This window comes from Adelges cooleyi, unplaced genomic scaffold (assembly GCF_023614345.1).
Source record: "Adelges cooleyi isolate 19-005CV unplaced genomic scaffold, UGA_ACOO_1.1 ACOO_flye_CR_arks_rails_tigmint_CR_PRNA_51, whole genome shotgun sequence".
NCBI lineage: Eukaryota > Metazoa > Arthropoda > Insecta > Hemiptera > Adelgidae > Adelges > Adelges cooleyi.
In genome coordinates, this window is record NW_026096199.1 from 422,439 (window position 1) to 442,069 (window position 19,631).

Genomic DNA, 19,631 nt, shown 5'->3' on the forward strand with positions numbered 1-19,631 from the left:
CTGAACAAGGGTAGGGCCAAAAATTTAGATCTATACCTAATCATGATAGTTTTGTGTACTCTTCCGTCCTAACCCTCCACTCCATCACATCCCCCCCCCTCATCCCCAAATGGCCTTTTGTGTTTGTCATCCAGGTTTCGGGCAATCGGCACTAATTCGTTCTGTGTTCACGATTATTACAGTAAACACCAACTTCGGGGGATACGTACTTTGTCAAATATTCATCCCGTATCGGCCCCAAAGGCGTCCCGAGTTAAGAGTTACAGCCGTAGTTGGCCGGCCAATCCTTTCCCGGTTCTATTGTTTTTGTCTGTACTTGTGTTTTGTTTTAATTTTTTCATTTCCACCGGTAAGTAATAATGTAGTTTCGAACAAAACACACATCTGTATGCGCAGTCAAGGCCCCCAAACAATTTGCTTACACTCGAAACTATGTCAAATTTATTTTGCAAGTCGTTTTCTTTGAAATTTTGCAAGAAGTTTTCTTTGACCAAACAATTCGATGTCATCGTTTGTGTCAAATATATCTTGTTATTGCCGACGGGAATTTATTTTTACCAAAAAACGATGATGTAATATTTATAACAATTTTTTTATAATATTCATCTTAATGAATATAAAAACGAGATGAAAGTAGATGAACGTAGATGGTAGATTTTTCTTTTCAGTTGTAATCCTTAACGATTAATTCTCATCAATATTTTTTTACCTGCCGCCAACGATTTGAAGCCCTACGACCAAGGTCTGTTGTTGTAATAATAATAACGATATTTTATTATACCTAACATATATATCGGACCTACTTGAGTTAGGATAGGACTTATTTTTAACCGTCAAAATAAAATGAAAAAATTATAAAATTTATAAACAAATATTTTATCACACGAATTATATTTATTAAATCTATAGCCATTTTACAAATTAATTAAACAATCTATTGAATATTACAAACGTATATCTCTATTGAAATATGTGTATATATTTTTTATAACAATGTATGTAATGTAATATTCTAGTGCATACAGTATTCTTTAATATTAATTTTAAAGAAATATATTGAAATATCTAAAAAAAATTAAATATGTCTTTGGTTTGCAAAAAACAAAAAAATAATATACTAAAACTTAACATAACATCAGTATCTATTACAAAATAATATATTTTTCAAAGGCAAATTACACTCTTAAGTTGATTTTGTAGTTGAAATGCGAAAGAACCAGGTATCTCTCTGTACAGCCTACTGCGACGTATCCATGTGGGAAAACTAACCAACGCTTCGTCTGGAAAAATGTAAAAGTTAATCAATAAAAATGACGACTACAATGGTGTTCTGAAGTCTTACATTTATTTATACCGTCCTTATAGGAATAATCAATGTATATATGTGCCATCTAGAAGTTTAAACAAATACGTTATTTCATTATATATTATAACACAAAATGCGTATTCATTTTCGATATGATGATATTCATACGTATATCTACTCTTGTACAACATACTTAAATATTAAAATATTTTACTAATAAATAAACAAATAAAATTAAAAATATTAAAAGTACAATTCGATACGAGAACGAAAAACTTGACGTCAGATATAGGTAAAACATTTTCTGAAAGATGTTTATTCGTCGACAATTACAGAGAATAATATTGGAAAAATTACGTTTTTTTTTATCTTAAAAGAACATGTTTAACGTTTACAGTTCTTCGTTCCATTTGAACGGCATAACAAAATAAATATTGTCCTAAAATTACATTAAAACTATTTCTTTGTGTAGTAGATATACATATACATATGTATAATGTGAAAACATAATATACTGAATACTGTAGAACTTATAAGTTTGCTCTAAAGACAAAATACAAAACAATAATTTCAAAAGATTTCCGAAAAAAAAATGTTTTTCAAAATTCAAATATTCAAGTACGAAAATAAAATTTTAATTATAATTTTAATGAACATTGTTGCTAATTTTTCGAGGACAAAATATCACCTCTCCACCTGGTATCATGATCAATCGTACTCGTAAAGTAAAAATAGTACTAGAAATATATCTACCAACCCGTTGCGAAGCCGGCAACATTTTTACTATTTCGTGGTACTCCGTCAACGCAATTGGCAATTTTTCTATAAACAGTTTGTAGATAATTAAAAATCAAAATTCAATAAATAGTTAAGTTTTTTATTACCATCATGGCCGACTACTTTGAGTACTTCTAAAACTTCTTTCTTGTCAAGGAACACCGCCGGAAACTTTTCACTCATTATGTTCACGAAATCATCAGTCAAAATTTGGTTATTTTTAATAAAACTTTCATTCTTCTCTTCAATTTTTCTCTAAAAAAATTTGAGAAGCGCATATTGTATAATAATTTTTAATATCTTTTTTTGGTAAGGCAAAGGTGCAAAAGTGTATTATACGGAATGATTCATTAATAATAGTACACAACAATTTTGTAGTTTTTATCATTATAAGACACATTAGTCATTGTTTTTTTACATTTTTAGGCCTCACTCAAACCTGTACTCTTCCTTGTAACCTATTAAATGTTGTAACTTAAATGGTGACTAACATACCTAGTTAACATTTTAATTGGAAATGATTTGCTAAGATTTTTTTTCTGATTTAATAATAAAAAATAATGTATAAAAAAAATTGCGATTTGTTCGACTTATAATTTGGTTGAAGTTTCTATAGGGTTTATTTTAAATATTTGTATGGTATCAAACTTTATAAACATTTTTTCAATATCATTAAAATTTCTAAAGTTGGTAGATCTTATGAAAACATTTTAAAACTTTGATATTTTATAATTTTACGTAGTAATAAAATAACCACAAAGCCTGCAAAATTTAATAAATGGATCAGCCTAAACACTACCAAAAAAAAACTGAACAAACCTGTGACAAAATACATATTATCGGTTCCATTTTTTCGACATAATCAAATCCTATTTCATAGTTTATTTTCCCGTTTAATATTGGTCCCTTTTTTTCGACATGTTCCAATCCTATTTCATGGTTTATTTTCTCGTTTATTATCGGTTCTATTTTTCCCCCATGTTCCATTCCTATTTCTTGGTTTAATTTTACGTTTAATATCGGTTCCGTTTTTTTCCCATGTTCCAATTCTATTTTATGGTTTTCTGAAAATAATAATGGCACTTGTTGAATGCATTTTTCTTAGAATATGGTTATTTTTATATTACCCTGTAAATTAATTAAATATGTATATTCCTCTGCTTGGCGAATGGTGATAAATACTTTGAACTTTTCGTATAAGAGTTTCTGTAATTCCGTTGCGGAGATAGAACCAACATTGTCGCTGTCGTATTGGTCAAAAATCTTCTTCCAATCATTTGTTGATAAGTTATTCAGATTTGGATTTATATTCTAGAATAAAATGTACTGTTAATTTTTAGTCATTGGCATCTATCCAAAAAGTTTTATATTTTTAATAGTCAATTACACTCATTAGTGGCTTGTCGAGATTAGTTATAAGAGACGCAGATTCATCTCTGGCTAGCCAATGTTTTCGTATATATTGAAGAATATCAATGTCAGGGTCGTCTGGAAAAATTTAAATGTTAATCAATAAAAATTATGGACTACGATGGTGTTTTAAGTATTTACCGTTAGTTAAACAAAAATACTTGTGTATACGAGCCATCTAGAAGTTTTAAAAAATACGTTATATTATTATATGTTATAACACAAAATGCGTTTTCATTATTTAATATGATTAAATTCATACGTGAATCTACTCTTGTGCTAAATACTTAAATATTAAACTATTTTATTACTAAATATAATCAAATAATAAAAGAACATTTGGATACCAGATTGAAAATCTTGACTTCAGATATAGGAAAAACTTATTCTGGAAAATATGTTATTATGCCCCATTATGGATACATAATGGGGCGGTAGACTGCATAAAACGAAATAACAAAAAATGACGGTGGTTTTGCCGTGTTAGAACGGTTAAGTGTCTTAATAAGTAGACGGATTGGTTTTCCCCCAATAAATCGTGTATTTACTGTAATAGATACACGATTTAGTCGTCTGTGATATCATGTAACAAACCCAATATTATAATATCGACCTTTTGGGTGCGACTAAACATTAATAAACGGTATTTACGAAATCTGCGAAAAAATCAGTTTTCCGCATTAAAAAAAAAACTGTAGTGCCGAGTTTTTTCTTCGTTTTATATATTATAGACACATACGAGTTCTAACTAGTGACACATTTTCAACATAAGGGTCTTAAAATTACAGCTAAAAACCAAAAAATTATGCACCCACACTAGGGGGCTGGGAAATGGATATAACTTAAATTTGATATAATTGACGTGTGCGGGCGTAAGAAATAAATTTCTACTTTATCCGACTCTTTTTCTCGAAATTATAGCCAGTCTAACTTAAAGAGTCGTATGTTTTTTCAACTTTTACCCCCCAATATACCAACTAGATGAAATTTGTGATTATAGAGTTGCTACTCAATGGAATTGGTCTCTTATTAAACAAATTACAGTGTTTACAGACACAATACAAAGCCTACGTCAATTTTGCCATGGCATCGAAGCTAAAATTGATTAAAATATTTAAGTATAAAAATAAAAAATAAAGTTTTAAAAATTATAATTTTTTATCGAAGACGAACATGTTTAAATAATATTTTTAATGAATATTGTTGCTAATTTTTCGAGGACAAACTATGAATATCATCTTGGTGTTATAATCAATCGTACTAATAAAGTAAAAATAATATTAGAATTATAACTACGAACCCGTAGCGAAGCCGTCAACATTTTTATTATTTCGTGATACTCTGTCCATTCAATTAGTGATTTTTCTATAAACAGTTTTTAGGTAAATAAAAAACAAAGCTCAATAAATAGCTAAGTTTTTTACTACCGTCATGACCGCCAATTTTTAGTACTTCTAAAACTTCTTTCTTGTCTAAGAACATTTCCGTAAAATAACTCGCTATTTTGTCCACGAAAACTTCTCTTGATATTTTATTATTTTCATTCCCTTCAGGGTCTCTCTAAAAAAATATATATAAGAAGTGTATACTATTTTAATTTAATAATGATTTAATAAAAATTCTTTTGGTAAGGCTTAGATGTAAATATTTTTGTAAAGGTAAATTAAGGTTTATTAAGGAAAATAGTTTTTGTAGGTTTTTTTTATGTGTGACGTTGTAGTTATTGTTCTTTTCATTTATGAATTATTCTTAAATATGTTCTGGTAATCTATCAAATGTTGAAACTTAAATGGTGATGTTTATACTTAGTTAATAATTTTTCTGATGAATAATTAGTTTTGGAGAGATATTTTAGAAAAAGGTGTTAAAAAAAATACTACTTGTTTAACTTATAATTTGATTGTATGATTTATGATATTCAATATCTAGCACATACAGTTAGATATCAAACTTCCAGTTATAACCAAAACAAATACTAAAGTCTATGGGGTTGCGATAAATTCGACTGGAAGTATAAAACTAAGAAAACTCTAGTGTGCTAAGTATGAGACCACCGTTCTACATGTTAAGCTACTCCCATCATAAATTGTTATTAAATATTTTCATTATTATTAAAATTACTAAAGGTGGTAGATCTGAAAAATAACCGCAAAAACTGTAAAATTTAATAAATAGATATCCTCTACAGTAACATAAAAACTGAACAAACCTGCGACAAAACAAATAGTATCGGTCTCATTTTTTTCAACTGTTTCAACCTTATATTATTGCTTTCTGGAAATAATTAAGGAACTTGTGGAATGAATATTTCGTAGAATATGTTTTTTTTTGTTCTTACCCTCAGATTTAGGGGTCTGGGATATAAGTGCCCTTATATATTTCCTTGCATTGCGAATGGTGATAAATACTTGGAACACTTCGTAAAATAATTTCTGTAATTCCGTTTCGGAGATTAAACCATTATTGTCGCTGTCGTATTGGTTAAAAATCGTCTTCCAATAATTTGTTGATAAGTTATTCAGATTTGGATTTATATTCTAGAATAAGATGTACAGTTCATTTTCAATCATTAGTATCTATTTAGAATGTTATATTTTTCAATGGTCAATTACAATCATGCGTCGATTCTCGAGCTTAGGTATGATATACGCAGACTCATCGCTGAACAGCCAATGTTTACGTATATAGTGAAGAAAATTAACATTAGGGTCGCCTGGAAAATGTTAATGATTAAATTGACCACTACAACGTTGTTTTTAACTATTTACCGTTAGTTTTGTAATCCTTGTGTATACGTGCCATCTAGAAGTTTTAACAAACATGTTATTCTATTATATGTTATAACACCAAATGCGTATTCATTAATCGATAGGATTAAATTCATACGTGAATTTACTTTTGTACAACATACTCAAATATTAAAATATTCAAGTACTAATCAAATAAATGAAATATTAAAAGTACAATTTGATACCAGAATGGAAAACTTGTCGGCAGATATAGGAAAAACATTTCTTAGAAGTTATTTTTTCACCGATAAGTACATAGAATAAAATTAGAAAAATTACGTTTGATTACTAGTATAACTGCTAATTTCCCGAGGACAACATTTTAATATCATCTTTCCACCTGGTGTTATGACCAATCATACTCGTAAAGTAAAAATATTATTAGAGTTAAAACTACCAACCCTTAGCGAAGCCGTCAACATTTTTATTATTTTGCGGTACTCCTTCGATTCAATAGGTAATTTTTCTACAAACAATTTTTAAATAATTAAAAAATAAAATTTAATACATAGTCAAGTAGTTTACTACCATTATGGCCAACAACTTTGAGTACTTCTAAAACTTCTTTCTTGTCTAAGAACATTTCTGTAAAATAACTCGCTATTTTGTCCACGAAAACTTCTCTCGACAGATTATAATTTTTAATAGAGATTTCATTCTCTTCAGTATTTCTCTAAAAAAAAATTTAAGAAGCATATATTATTTCAATTTAATAATGACTTTTTTCGTAAGGTTTAGAATATTTTTGTATAGGTAAGTAATTAAGGACAATAAACATCAATTTTGTAGTTTTATCTTTGTGCAACATAGTAACACGAATAATAGTTATTGTTTTTTACAAATGTAAATCATACTCAAACCTGTAATTTTCCTGGTAATCTATCAATTGTTAAAACTTAAATGGTGACTTATTTATCTAGTCAATATTTTTTCTGACCAAAGATTAGTTTTGGATAGACATTTAAAGAAACCGGTACAGTGGGGTCGGGGCATAGTGGCGAAGCACAATGGTGGGGACACAGGTCTACAGGATTTTTTAAATTTGAGTGTGGTTAAATAACTTTCGAAAAAACGCTTCGATGCAAATCGGTAGTTAGTATTTTCAAGCCAGTACAGTCCAAACTAGTATAAACCAGCAAAGTTAGAAAGTTTTAAATTAAGGTTCTGTGTTTACAAATAAGCATTAAAGCGTTTATTTGAAAGTCATTTTATTCACTTTTATAACTTTGATTCAAAACAATCCCTGTAGACCTGTGATCTCTCCGTCGCCTCGTTGCTTTGATTCCATTATGCCTTTATTCTACTGTACTAGGCCTCTCGGATAAAATCATACAAACGGAACGTACACTTGCAGGCCGTGTCACACTTTTCATATAAATGTTCACTTAAAAATTACACGAACATAATAAAAAAACGATTATCAACAAACAATATTCTTATAGTTTTCACTTTTGCAAAAATAAAGTCTATTATTTTTGTGTTAAACTTTTATCAGTTATCAATTCATGAATGTCATAATATTATCTACACACCTTATTTACAATATGTTCACGATTAAAGATTACTCGGTCAGGCGAATTGATAATTAGAACAACTATTGTATAATGAACTCATGTTATTATTTCTCACGAAATGGCTGCCAATTTAGAGTTACTTAAATCAAATTTAGTCAATCCGCAAAACGCAGAGTTCTGTTATAATCTACTTTATATCAACTGTAACCTAATAATCAAGTTATGTTGATAGATTGGTTTTTATTAAATAATACAAATTTATAATGTAATCCTCAAACTACGTCATAAACGTTTTCCTCTGCATACATGTTACAACCAGAATAAAAACAAGCGTTTTTGTAGACAAGATTTAAAAATAATATATAAAACAAACAGACAATGTTCTGTATCAACTGATATCATTGCATAGGAGATAAAAGCGTACAACAACATGGCGTTCGTGTACACGATGATACCAACAGAACAAAAATAACACTATTTTTTTTATTTCTCACACCTGGTACACTTCGTTTGGACGTATGCGGGAATACCAAATAAATAAATATTCCATCCGACTCTTTTTCTCGAAATTATTGCCAGTATAAGTTCTAACTTAAAAACTCTTACGGTATTTTTTTAGTTTTTTCAAATTTCAATTGTAAAGAAGTAAATTTTTTGAACTCTTACCCCCCAAAGTACCAACTAGATGAATCTTGTAATTTATAGATTGGCTACTCGAAGGAATTGGTCCAGTATTAAAAAAGTTATAGTGTATACAGTTAAAAAAAAACCCACATCAGGGTAAAACCAATACCTTCGCAGCTCTGCATCGAAACTAAAAAGTGTTAAAAAAAATTAAGATTTGTTTAACTTATAACTTGGGTTGAATTTCTATAATGTTTATTTGAAATGTTTATATGGTTTATAGTACAAAATATCTAACACATAAAGTTAGATATTAAAACTTTCAGTAACAACCAAAACAAATATCAAGTTCTATGGGGTTGAGGAAAATTCGACTAAATGCATCCAAACTTGCAAAATTCTAGAGTGCTAAGTATAATCAACCTTTAAACATTTTAAGCTAATTATTACTCTCATCATAAAATGTTATAAGCATATTTTGCTTTATCATTACAATTTCTAAAGTTGGTAGATCTTCTAGACATTTTTAAAACTTATTTTATAATATTACACAATGGTATAATAACTGCATAAACTGAAACATTAAATAAAAAGATCAGCCTCTACAGTAACAAAAATAAACTAAACAAACCTGTGACAAAATAACAATTATCGGTCTCATATTTTTCACCTGTTTCAATCCTATTTCATAGTTTTCTGAAAATAGTTAAGGCACTTGTTGAATGATTATTTCTTAGCATATGGTTTATTTTTTATTACTCTTTAAATTAATTAAATATGTATATTCATTTGCTTGGCGAATGGTGAGAAATACTTGGAACTTTTTGTACAATAATTTCTGTAATTCCGTTGCGCAGATTGAACCTACTTTCAGGCTGTCGTATTGGTTAAATATTTGCTGCCAGTCCGTATTTAAGTTATACAGATGTGGATTTATATTCTAGAATAATATATACAGTTAAGTTTCTGGGAATCATTTTATTAAGAAAGGGAAATAAGTTATGTTGAAAAGTTAAAAGATTTAAAATTGTATGAAGAAAAGAAAACATAACTTTTTGCACTAAAAACTTAAATTTAAACTTAGGGTTGACTCAAAACATCTAGTTTATGCTAAATACAAACGTTAAAAAAATTTAAGAAAAGCATAAAGTGTTTATTTTTTATATTTATAACAAATCGAATGATATAATATTTTCAGATTTTGATGTGTTTATTTGGTGCTTTTATGCATTTAATAACCATTCTAATAATCAAAAAATCGAATTTCAAAAATAATTATTCGAAAAAATTGTAATTCCAATTAATCGAATAACAGTTTGCACCACTCTGCTTACAATGTTCTTTATACAATATTCATTATAATTTATATCAGAAATATGTTACCGTTTATATATTTTTACGGCAATAGAATTATATGTTATTTAAGACATGTTTACTGTAACCGTTTGATTAATATTAATGAATTTTTGATACATACCACCCAAGTGGGACCATCATCCGCTTTAAAAGCCACGACACACAAAAGTAGTATAATATTTTTTGAAAACATAATTTAAAATATATACGTGGCTTGTGTTACGAGACCAGCTAGTAAATGAAAATATTTTTTTGCTATTTTGTTATTGTAACTTTATTGCGATCTTATTTCAACATTAGGACAATGTTTTCGCACCAAGTTTTTATGACTTGGTTTTAAGTACATACAACTGTATATTTTATAAAATATTGGTGCACGATAAAATACAAAATACATATAAAAATGAATATCGAACCGTATCGCTCCGAAGGTCTGGCCTGTAAAATAATAATAAATCAGCATAGTTTCGCATTTGTTTAATTTGCGTACAAAATCACGGCAACGCAGTGCACACGAGTCGTTACCGTTATTATGTATTATGCAAAATAGTTAACGAGCATTGTTTATAATAATAATAATATTATAGTGTCGGCGAGGCGGTGTTCTGTGATCATAACTATTATTATTATCTTATAACTTGGCATCGGTTAAAATCACTATCACCACCGAGGCTAGGCTTGTCTGTATTTGGAGAGAACCCGGCGAAACCGACCGGAAAACTAACGACTTGATCCGTGTTTACATATAAAAAAATATGTTTTTGACTTTCAAAAAAAAAAAAATTCTTAAAACTTTACAAATTATTGGTATTGCTTCTTGAGTGTTATATTATACTAATATAATGTCGACTAGATTGTAGAGTGTCAAGGAAAAAAAATGAATATTATCATCTTTTCACCCGGTAGTATGATCAATCATGCTGATAAAGCAAATATGATATTGAAACAATAACTACTAACATGATTTGAAGCCTCCAACATTTTTAGTATTTAGTAGTACTCCGTCGATTCAATTGGTAATACTATTGTAAGCAATTTGTAGATAACTAGGAAACGAATATCAATAAATAGTTAAGTTTACTACCAACTCTTCCAACCCCATTTTATCACTTTCTAAAAATAATTAAGGCTTTTGAAAACTGAATATTTTATAAAACATTATTTCATTATTATAACTATTATTACTATTACTATAAAGTGTGTACAACTGTATATTTTATAAAATAATTACTTTTGATATCAAAGTTGAAAAATAGTAGATTTTCAGGTAAATTATAAAGTCATAATAGATATATTGCTTTAGAATTAGGTTTGATTATAAACTTTTTAAGTTATAAACAAAATATAAAGCGAAAAGGTAAATAATAGAAATAATTTGTATCCAACAAAGTTTAATGGAAAAATTAGAAAAAGGAAAAACAAATATTTCATCACACGAATTATATTTAATAAATCTATAGCAATTTTACAAATTACCTAAACAATCTATTGATTATTAACAACCGTTTATCTATATTGAAATGTATATATATTTGTATATAAAAATATATGTAATGTAATATTCTAGTGCATACAGTATTATTTCATATTATTATTTTAAGAAATATATTGTAGTACATAAAAAAAATTTAAATATGATTTTGGCTTGCAATAAACAAAAAAAAACAAAATATACTAAATAATTAACAAATCAATAGTATCTATTAAAAATGTTATATTTTTCAATGGCAAATTACACTGTTAAGAAGATTGTGGAGTTTAAATGCGTATGAACCAGGTATCTCTCTGTACAGCCTACTGCTACGTATCCATGTGGAAAAACTAACCAACGCTTCGTCTGGAAAAATGTAAATGTTAATCAATAAAAATGACGACTACAATAATGTTCTGAAGTCTTACATTTATTTATACCGCCATTGAGGGAATAATCTTGGTATATAAGTGCCATCTAGAAGTTTAAACAAACAAGTTATTCTATTATATATTATAACACAAAATCCGTATTCATTATTCGAAATGATTAAATTCATACGTGTATATACTATTGTGCAAAATACTTAAATATTAAAATATTTTAGTACTAAATAAATAAACAAAATATTAAAAGTACAATTCGACAAGAGAACGAAAAACTTGACGGCAGATATAGGTAAAACATTTTCTGAAAGATGTTTATTCATCGACAATTACAGAGAATAATATTGGAAAAATCACGTTTTTATTTATCTTAAAAGAATATGTTTAACATTTACAGTTCCCCGTTCCATTTGAACTACATAACCAAATTAATATTGTTCTAAAATTACATTAAAACTATTTTTTTGTGTAGTAGATATATATATACATATGTATAATGTGAAAACATAATATACAGAATACTGTATAACTTATAAGTTTGCTCAAAAGACAAAATACAAAACAATAATTTCGAAAGATTTCCGAAAAGTACGAAAATAAAATTTTAATTATATTTTTAATGAGTATTATTGCTAATTTTTCGATGACAAAATTTTAATATCATCTCTCCACCTGGTATTATGAGCAATCGTACTAATAAAGTAAAAATAATATTAGAATTATATCTACGTACCCCTAGCGAAGCCGTCAACATTTTTATTATTTCGTGATACTCTGTCCATTCAATTGGTGATTTTTCTATAAACAGTTTGTAAATAATTAAAAATCAAATTTCAATAAATAGTTAGGTTTTTTACTACCGTCATGGCCGACAACTTTGAGTACTTCTAAAACTTCATTCTTGTCACAGAACATCACCGGAAACTTTTCCCTCATTATGTTTACAAAGTCTTCAGTCAAAATTTTGTTATATTTAATAAATCTTTCATTCTCTTCACTTTTTCTCTAAAAAATTTGAGAAGCGCATATTGTTTAATAATGTATAATAAAATTCTTTTTTTGGTAAGGAATAGATGCCAAATTGTATTGTACCGAAGGATTCATTAATAATAGTAGATACACAATAATTTTGTAGTTTTTATCATTATAAGACACATTAGTCATTGTTTTTTTACAATTTTAGACCACACTCAAACATGTACTCTTCCTTGTAACCTATCAATTGTTGAAACATATATGGTGACTTACATACCTAGTTAACATTTTAATTGGGAATAATTTGCTAAAATTTTTTTTCTGATTTATAATGAATTTTGCAAAGTCATTTTAAAAAAAGGGTTCAAAAAAATTGCGGTTTGTTTAACTTATAATTTGGTTAAAGTTTTTATAGGGTTTATTTGAAATATTTGTAGGGTATAAAATGTTATAAACATTTTTTTATTATTATTAAAATTTCTTGTTCTAAAGTTGGTAGATCTACTGGGAAATTTTAAAAATTTGGTATTATTTAATATTACGCAGTAATAAAATAACCGAAAATTCTAATAATTAGATTAGCCTAAGCATTAACAAGAAAAACTGAGCAAACCTGTGACAAAATATATATTATCGGTTCCATTTTTTCGACATGCTCCAATAATATTTCATAGTTTATTTTCTCGTTTGTTATCGAATATATTTTATCCCTATGTTCCAATTCTATTTAATAATTTTATGAAAATAATAATGGCACATGTTGAACACATTTTTCTTAGACTATGGTTATTTTTTTATTACCCTGTAAATAAATTAAATATGTATATTCCTCTGCTTGGCAAATGGTGATAAATACTTTGAAATGTTCATATAATAATTTCTGTAATTCCATTGCGGAGATAGAACCAACATTGTCGCTGTCGTATTGGGCAAAAATCTTCTTCCAATCATTTGTTGATAAGTTATTCAGATTTGGATTTATATTCTAGAATAATATATACAGTTAATTTTCAATCTTTGGTATCGATCCAAAAAGGTTATATTATTTAATAGCCAATTACACTTAAGAGTGGATTGTCGAGATTAGTTATAAGAGACGCAGATTCATCTCTGGCTAGCCAATGTTTACGTATATATTGAAGAAAATCAATTTTAGGGTCGTCTGGAAAAATGTAAATGTTAATGAATAAAAATGACCGCTACAATGTTGTTTTTTACTATTTACCGTTAAATAAACAAAACTTCTTGTGTATACGTGCCATCTAGAAGTTTTAACAAACACGTTTTTGTATTATATGTTATAACACAAATTTCTATTTAAAATTACATTAAAACTCTTTATTTGTATAGTACATATAGATACATATATACGTAAAAACATTAATAGAACTCTTTAAAACTTATAAGTTTGCTCCTGAGACCAAATTTTAAACAATACTTTCGAAACATTTCTGATAAAAAAATGTTAAAAAAAAAAACTGTAGTGCCGAATTTTTTCTTCGTTTTATATATTATAGACACACACGAGTTCCAACTAGTGACAAATTTTCAACTTAAAGGTCTTAAAATTACAGCTAAAAATAAAAAAAACATGCACCCACCCTAGGGGGTTGGGAAATGGATATAACTTAAATTTGATATAATTGACGTGTGCGGGCGTAAGAAATAAATTTCTACTTTATCCGACTCTTTTTCTCGAAATTATAGCCAGTTAATTATAGCCAGTCTAACTTAAAGAGTCGTATGTTTTTTCAACTTTTACCCCCCAATATACCAACTAGATGAAATTTGTGATTATAGAGTTGCTACTCAATGGAATTGGTCTAGTATTAAAAAAATTATAGTGTTTACAGACACAATATAAAGCCTACGTTAATTTTGCCATGGCATCGAATCTTAAATTGATTAAAATATTTAACTATAAAAATAAAAAATTAAGTTTTAAAAATTATAATTTTTTATCGAAGACGAACGTGTTTAAATAATATTTTTAATGAATATTGTTGCTAATTTTTCGAGGACAAACTATGAATATCATCTTGGTGTTATAATCAATCGTACTATTATAGTAAAAATAATATTAGAATTATAACTACCGACCTGTAGCGAAGCTGTCAACATTTTTATTATTTCGTGGTACTCCGTCAATTTAATTGGTAAATTTTCTATAATCAATTTGTAGATAATTAAAATACAAGTTTCAATAAATAGTAAAGTTATATACTACCGTCATGGCCGAAAACTTTGAGTACTTCTAAAACTTCTTTCTTGTCTAAGAACATTTCCGAAAAAAAACTTGCTATAACGTCCAAGAAAACTTCTGTCGACATGTCATTATTTCCAATCTCCTCTTCTCTCTAAAAAAAAATATAAGAAGCGTATAATATTTTAATTTAATAATGATTCTTTTGGTAAGGCTTAAATGTAAGTATTTTTGTAAAGGTTAATTAATTAAGGATAATAGTTTTTGTACGTTTTTTCTTTGTGGGACGTTGTAGTTATTGTTTTTTTTTACAATTGTAAATCAAATTCAAATCTGTACTTTTCCTGGTAATATATCAATTGTTGAAACTTAAATAGTAACCTACGGGTCGCTGCAAATTACAGCCCTAATATATTTTATATATTGCGGTAAATTGCGGCCTGAGTTTATTTTATACAATTGCGGCCTAGGTATATTGTGTGAACATACACGGAAAAAAAAAACATAGTTGTAAATTTTTAGTGAAATCAACTATACAGTTAGTTGGGCCAACTATTTATTTAGTCATTTCAACTAGAAATGTATTGTGTCTCTAGATTAACCATAATTTTAGTTGGACCAACTATGTATTTTTTTCCGTGTAATTGAATTGAATTGTAAGTTATTTTTTTTGCACTCTATAACAAAATAAAAAGCATTGTGTAGTCTTTGAAGGTAGTAAAATATAAACTAGAGGAACGTAAGACTGATTTTTTAATTCAGAATGGAAAATTTTAGATGGCCTAGTGAACATATCGTCAACTATGACTGTTTCTAACTGCACCCCGTTTCTATCGTACGGCAGGTCACCGAATAATAGGCATTCAATCCCTCCTATAAAAACAAAATATCCTAGGTTTACAGGACGTTGCCAAATTCAAATTTTGGATTTACTCAAAAAATGAAGAAAAATCACGATGTAGTAAATTTAACTTAAGTCACCCGAATGATATTAAAATCCCGAGAGGCAGTTTACGTATTTATAAAATAAATCCAGGCCATATCAACATATACAGTTAGATATTTAAACAATCAGTCACAACTAAAACAAATATCAAGTTCTAAGAGATTTAGGTAAACTCGACTGCACACATCAAAACTAAGAAAATTCTAGAGTTTTAAGTATAATCAACCTTTAAACATTTAAAGCTAATTACTCCAATCATAATATATTATAAACAGTATAGACATTGTTAGCATTTTTGTATTATACAGTGCTATTTAACTCTACTGTAACAAAAAAGACTGAACAAACCTGTGACAAAACAAATATTATCGGTCTCATTTTTTTCAATAGGCTCAGTCCGATATTACGGCTTTCTGAAAATAATTAGGGCACTTGTTGAATGAATATTTCATAGAATATGGATTTTTTGTTCTTACCCTCAGGTATAGGGGTATCGGATATAAGTGCCCCTATATATTTCCTTGCAATGCGAATAGTGAGAAATACGTGGAACACTTCGTATAATAACTTCTGTAATTGCGTTTCGGAGATTAAACCATCATTGTCGCTTTTGTATTGGTTAAAAATCTTCTTCCATTTATTTGGTGACATGTTATTTAGATTTGGATTTATATTCTAGAATTATATGTAAAGTAAATTTTCAATCATTTGTATCTATTCAAAATGTTATATTTTTAAATGGCCAATTACAATTATGTGCCGATACTCGAGATTAGGTATGGAACACGAATAATTATCTTTGGCCATCCAATGTTCACTTATATATTGAAGGAAATCAACATTAGGGTCGCCTGGAAAAATGTAAATGTTAATCAATAAAAATGACGACTACAACGTTGATTTCAACTATTTACCGTTAGTTTTGAAATTATTGTGTATACGAGTCATCTAGAAGTTTTAACAAACACGTTATTCTATTATATGTTATAACATAAAATGTGTATTTATTATTCGATATGATTAAATGCATACGTGAATCAACTCTTGTACAACATACTTAAATATTAATATATTTTAGTACTAAATAAATAAATGATATATTAAAAGTACAATTCGATACGAAAATGAAAAACTTGACGGCAGATATAGTTAAAACATTTTCTGAAAGTTTTATATTCATCAATAATTATAGAGAACGAAATATGATATTTTGCTTTTTTATCTTAGAAGAATATGATTAACAATTTCAGTCTCCCGTGCCATTTGAATGGCAAAACAAAACAAATGTCGTTTTAAAATTACATTTAAATACTTTAAAACTTATAAGTTTGCTCTAGAGACAAAATAAAAAACGATAAAAATTTCAAAAAATTTCTGATAAAAAAATGTTATAAAAAAAGTACTAAAAGAAAATTTTTTTTTTTTTAATTATATTTTTTTTATCTAAGATAAACATGTTTAAATAATATTTTTAATGAGTATTACTGCTAATTTTCTGAGGACAGAGTTTTAATATCATCTTTCCACCTGGTATTATGATCAATCATACTAATAAAGTAAAAATATTATTAGAATTAAAACTACCAACCCGTAGCGAAGCCGTCAACATGTTTATAATTTTGAGGTACTCCTTCGATTTAATTGGTAATTTATCTAAAAACAGATTGTAGATAATTTAAAAATAAAATTTAATACATAGTCAAGTAGTTTACTACCATTATGGCCGACAACTTTGAGCACTTCTAAAACTTCTTTCTTGTCTAAAAACAGTTCTGTAAAAAAACTCGCTATTTTTTCGACGAAAACTTCTCTCGACAGATAATAGTTTACAATAGAATTATCATCCTCCTTTCTGGTTTCTCTCTTAAAAAATGATGACAAGCATAAAGTATGATTCTTTTATCATGAACCACTCAATATCTCATAGGGTTAATAAGAAATTACATTTTTTTTTTTCATGTTGTTGTTATTCAATGTGATGTCAATTTTTCACATTTTTTTTTGTTTTACCGCCGTTCCAAATTAGTTTTTTTGATAGCAACTTTTTAAACTTAAATGGTAATGTTTTAAATTAAGGTTGGGGGGCAGTGCAGTAGGGAAAGGCGTGCAGATAAATATAATGCTACGCTCCACCTTTCCTTCTGCCCTAAACTTGAAACTTCAATAACTTCAAAGACAGTTATCCGAAACTGGTTATCGACCAGTCAAAATCTTTAGTACATTATTCTCAACTTAAAAAGTCAACAAAATGTATATGTTACCATTTAAGTTTTAAAAATAGCTATTAAAAAACTGCTTTAGGAGGGGGTAAAAACAAAAAAAATTTTGAAAAATTTAGATCACATTGTATAACAACAATAAGTAGAACCTATAAGATATTAGTGGTTCATAATAAAGGAATCACCCTGTTTATTGTTTCAATTTAAAATGACTTTTTTTGGTATGGCTTAGATGCAAATATTTTTGTAAAGGATAATTCATTAAGGATAGTAAACCTTAAGCTATTGTTTTCTACAATTTAAAACCACACTTAAATCTGTACTTTTCCTGGTAATCTATCGACAGTTGAAACTTAAATGGTGACTGGTTAACATTTTTTCTGATTAATAATTATTTATGGAAAGATTTTTTTAAGAAAGTGTTCATTAACCATTCGTCAACTTAAAATTTGGTTTGACTTTCTATAATGTTTATTTTAAATATTTGTATGGTTTATGGTACAAAATATCCAACATATATAGTTGGATATCAAAACTTTCAGTGACAATCAAACCAAATATCAAGTTCAATGAGGTTGAGATAAATTCGACTGAAAGCATCATAACTTACAAAATCCTAGAATTTTAAGTTAATTACCTTCATAATAAAATGTTATAAGCATATTTTCAAAATCATCATAATTTCTAAAGTTGGTAGATCTTAGGTATTTTACAATTTTACACAGTAATAATATAATAATTGTAAAAACAGCAAATTTTAATAAATAGATCAGCCTATACAGTAACAAAAAAAACTGTACAAACCAGTGACAAAATAATTATTATCGGTCTCATTTTTTTCACCTGTTTCAATCCTATTTCATAGTTTTCTGAAAATAATTAAGGCACTTGTTGAATGAATATTTCTTAGCATATGGCTTATTTTTTATTACTCTTTAAATTAATTAAATATGTATATTCATTTGCTTGGCGAATGGTGAGAAATACTTGGAACTCTTCATATAATAATTTCTGTAATTCCGTTGCGGAGATTAAACCTACTTTCAGGCTGTCATATTTGTCATATATTTTCTTCCAATCCGTATTTGAGTTGTACAGAAATGGATTTCTACTCTAGAATTATATGTAAAGTTAATTTTCTGGGAATCATTTTATTAAGAAAGGGAAATAAGTTATGTTGAAAAGTTAAAAGATTTAAAATTGTATGAAGAAAAGAAAACATAACTTTTTGCACTAAAAACTTAAATTTAAACTTAGGGTTACCTCAAAACATCTAGTTTATGCTAAATACAAACGTTAAAAAAATTTAAGAAAAGCATAAAGTGTTTATTTTTTATATTTATAACAAATCGAATGATATATTTTCAGATTTTGATGTGTTTATTTGGTGCTTTTAATCATTTAATAACCATTCTAATAATCAAAAAATCGAATTTCAAAATTAATTATTCGAAAAAATTGTAATTCCAATTAATCGAATAACAATTTGCACCACTCTGCTTACAATGTTCTTTATACAATAATCATTATAATTTATATCAGAAAAAAGTTACCGTTTATATATTTTTACGGCAATAGAATTTTATGTTATTTAAGACATGTTTACAGTAAGCGTTTGATTAATATTTTTGAATTTTTGATACATACCACCCAAG

At 27.5% G+C, this 19,631-nt stretch overlaps 1 protein-coding gene across 1 annotated transcript; it reads right to left on the reverse strand.

The window, feature by feature from the left end:
• Window positions 1-1,164: 1,164 nt before the first annotated feature.
• LOC126842328 (uncharacterized) lies at window positions 1,165-19,631 on the reverse strand. The gene is made up of 19 exons (XM_050579256.1): window positions 19,624-19,631; window positions 9,180-9,360; window positions 9,052-9,116; window positions 6,811-6,955; window positions 6,684-6,748; window positions 6,262-6,295; window positions 6,106-6,206; window positions 5,832-6,030; window positions 5,703-5,767; window positions 4,921-5,053; window positions 4,794-4,858; window positions 3,635-3,671; window positions 3,471-3,571; window positions 3,211-3,394; window positions 2,903-3,147; window positions 2,191-2,338; window positions 2,064-2,128; window positions 1,343-1,391; window positions 1,165-1,280 (listed from the first exon to the last, which is right to left on the reverse strand). Exons 3-19 carry the CDS (start codon window positions 9,079-9,081, stop codon window positions 1,165-1,167), a joined length of 1,782 nt encoding a protein of 593 aa, XP_050435213.1. The 5' UTR covers window positions 9,082-9,116; window positions 9,180-9,360; window positions 19,624-19,631.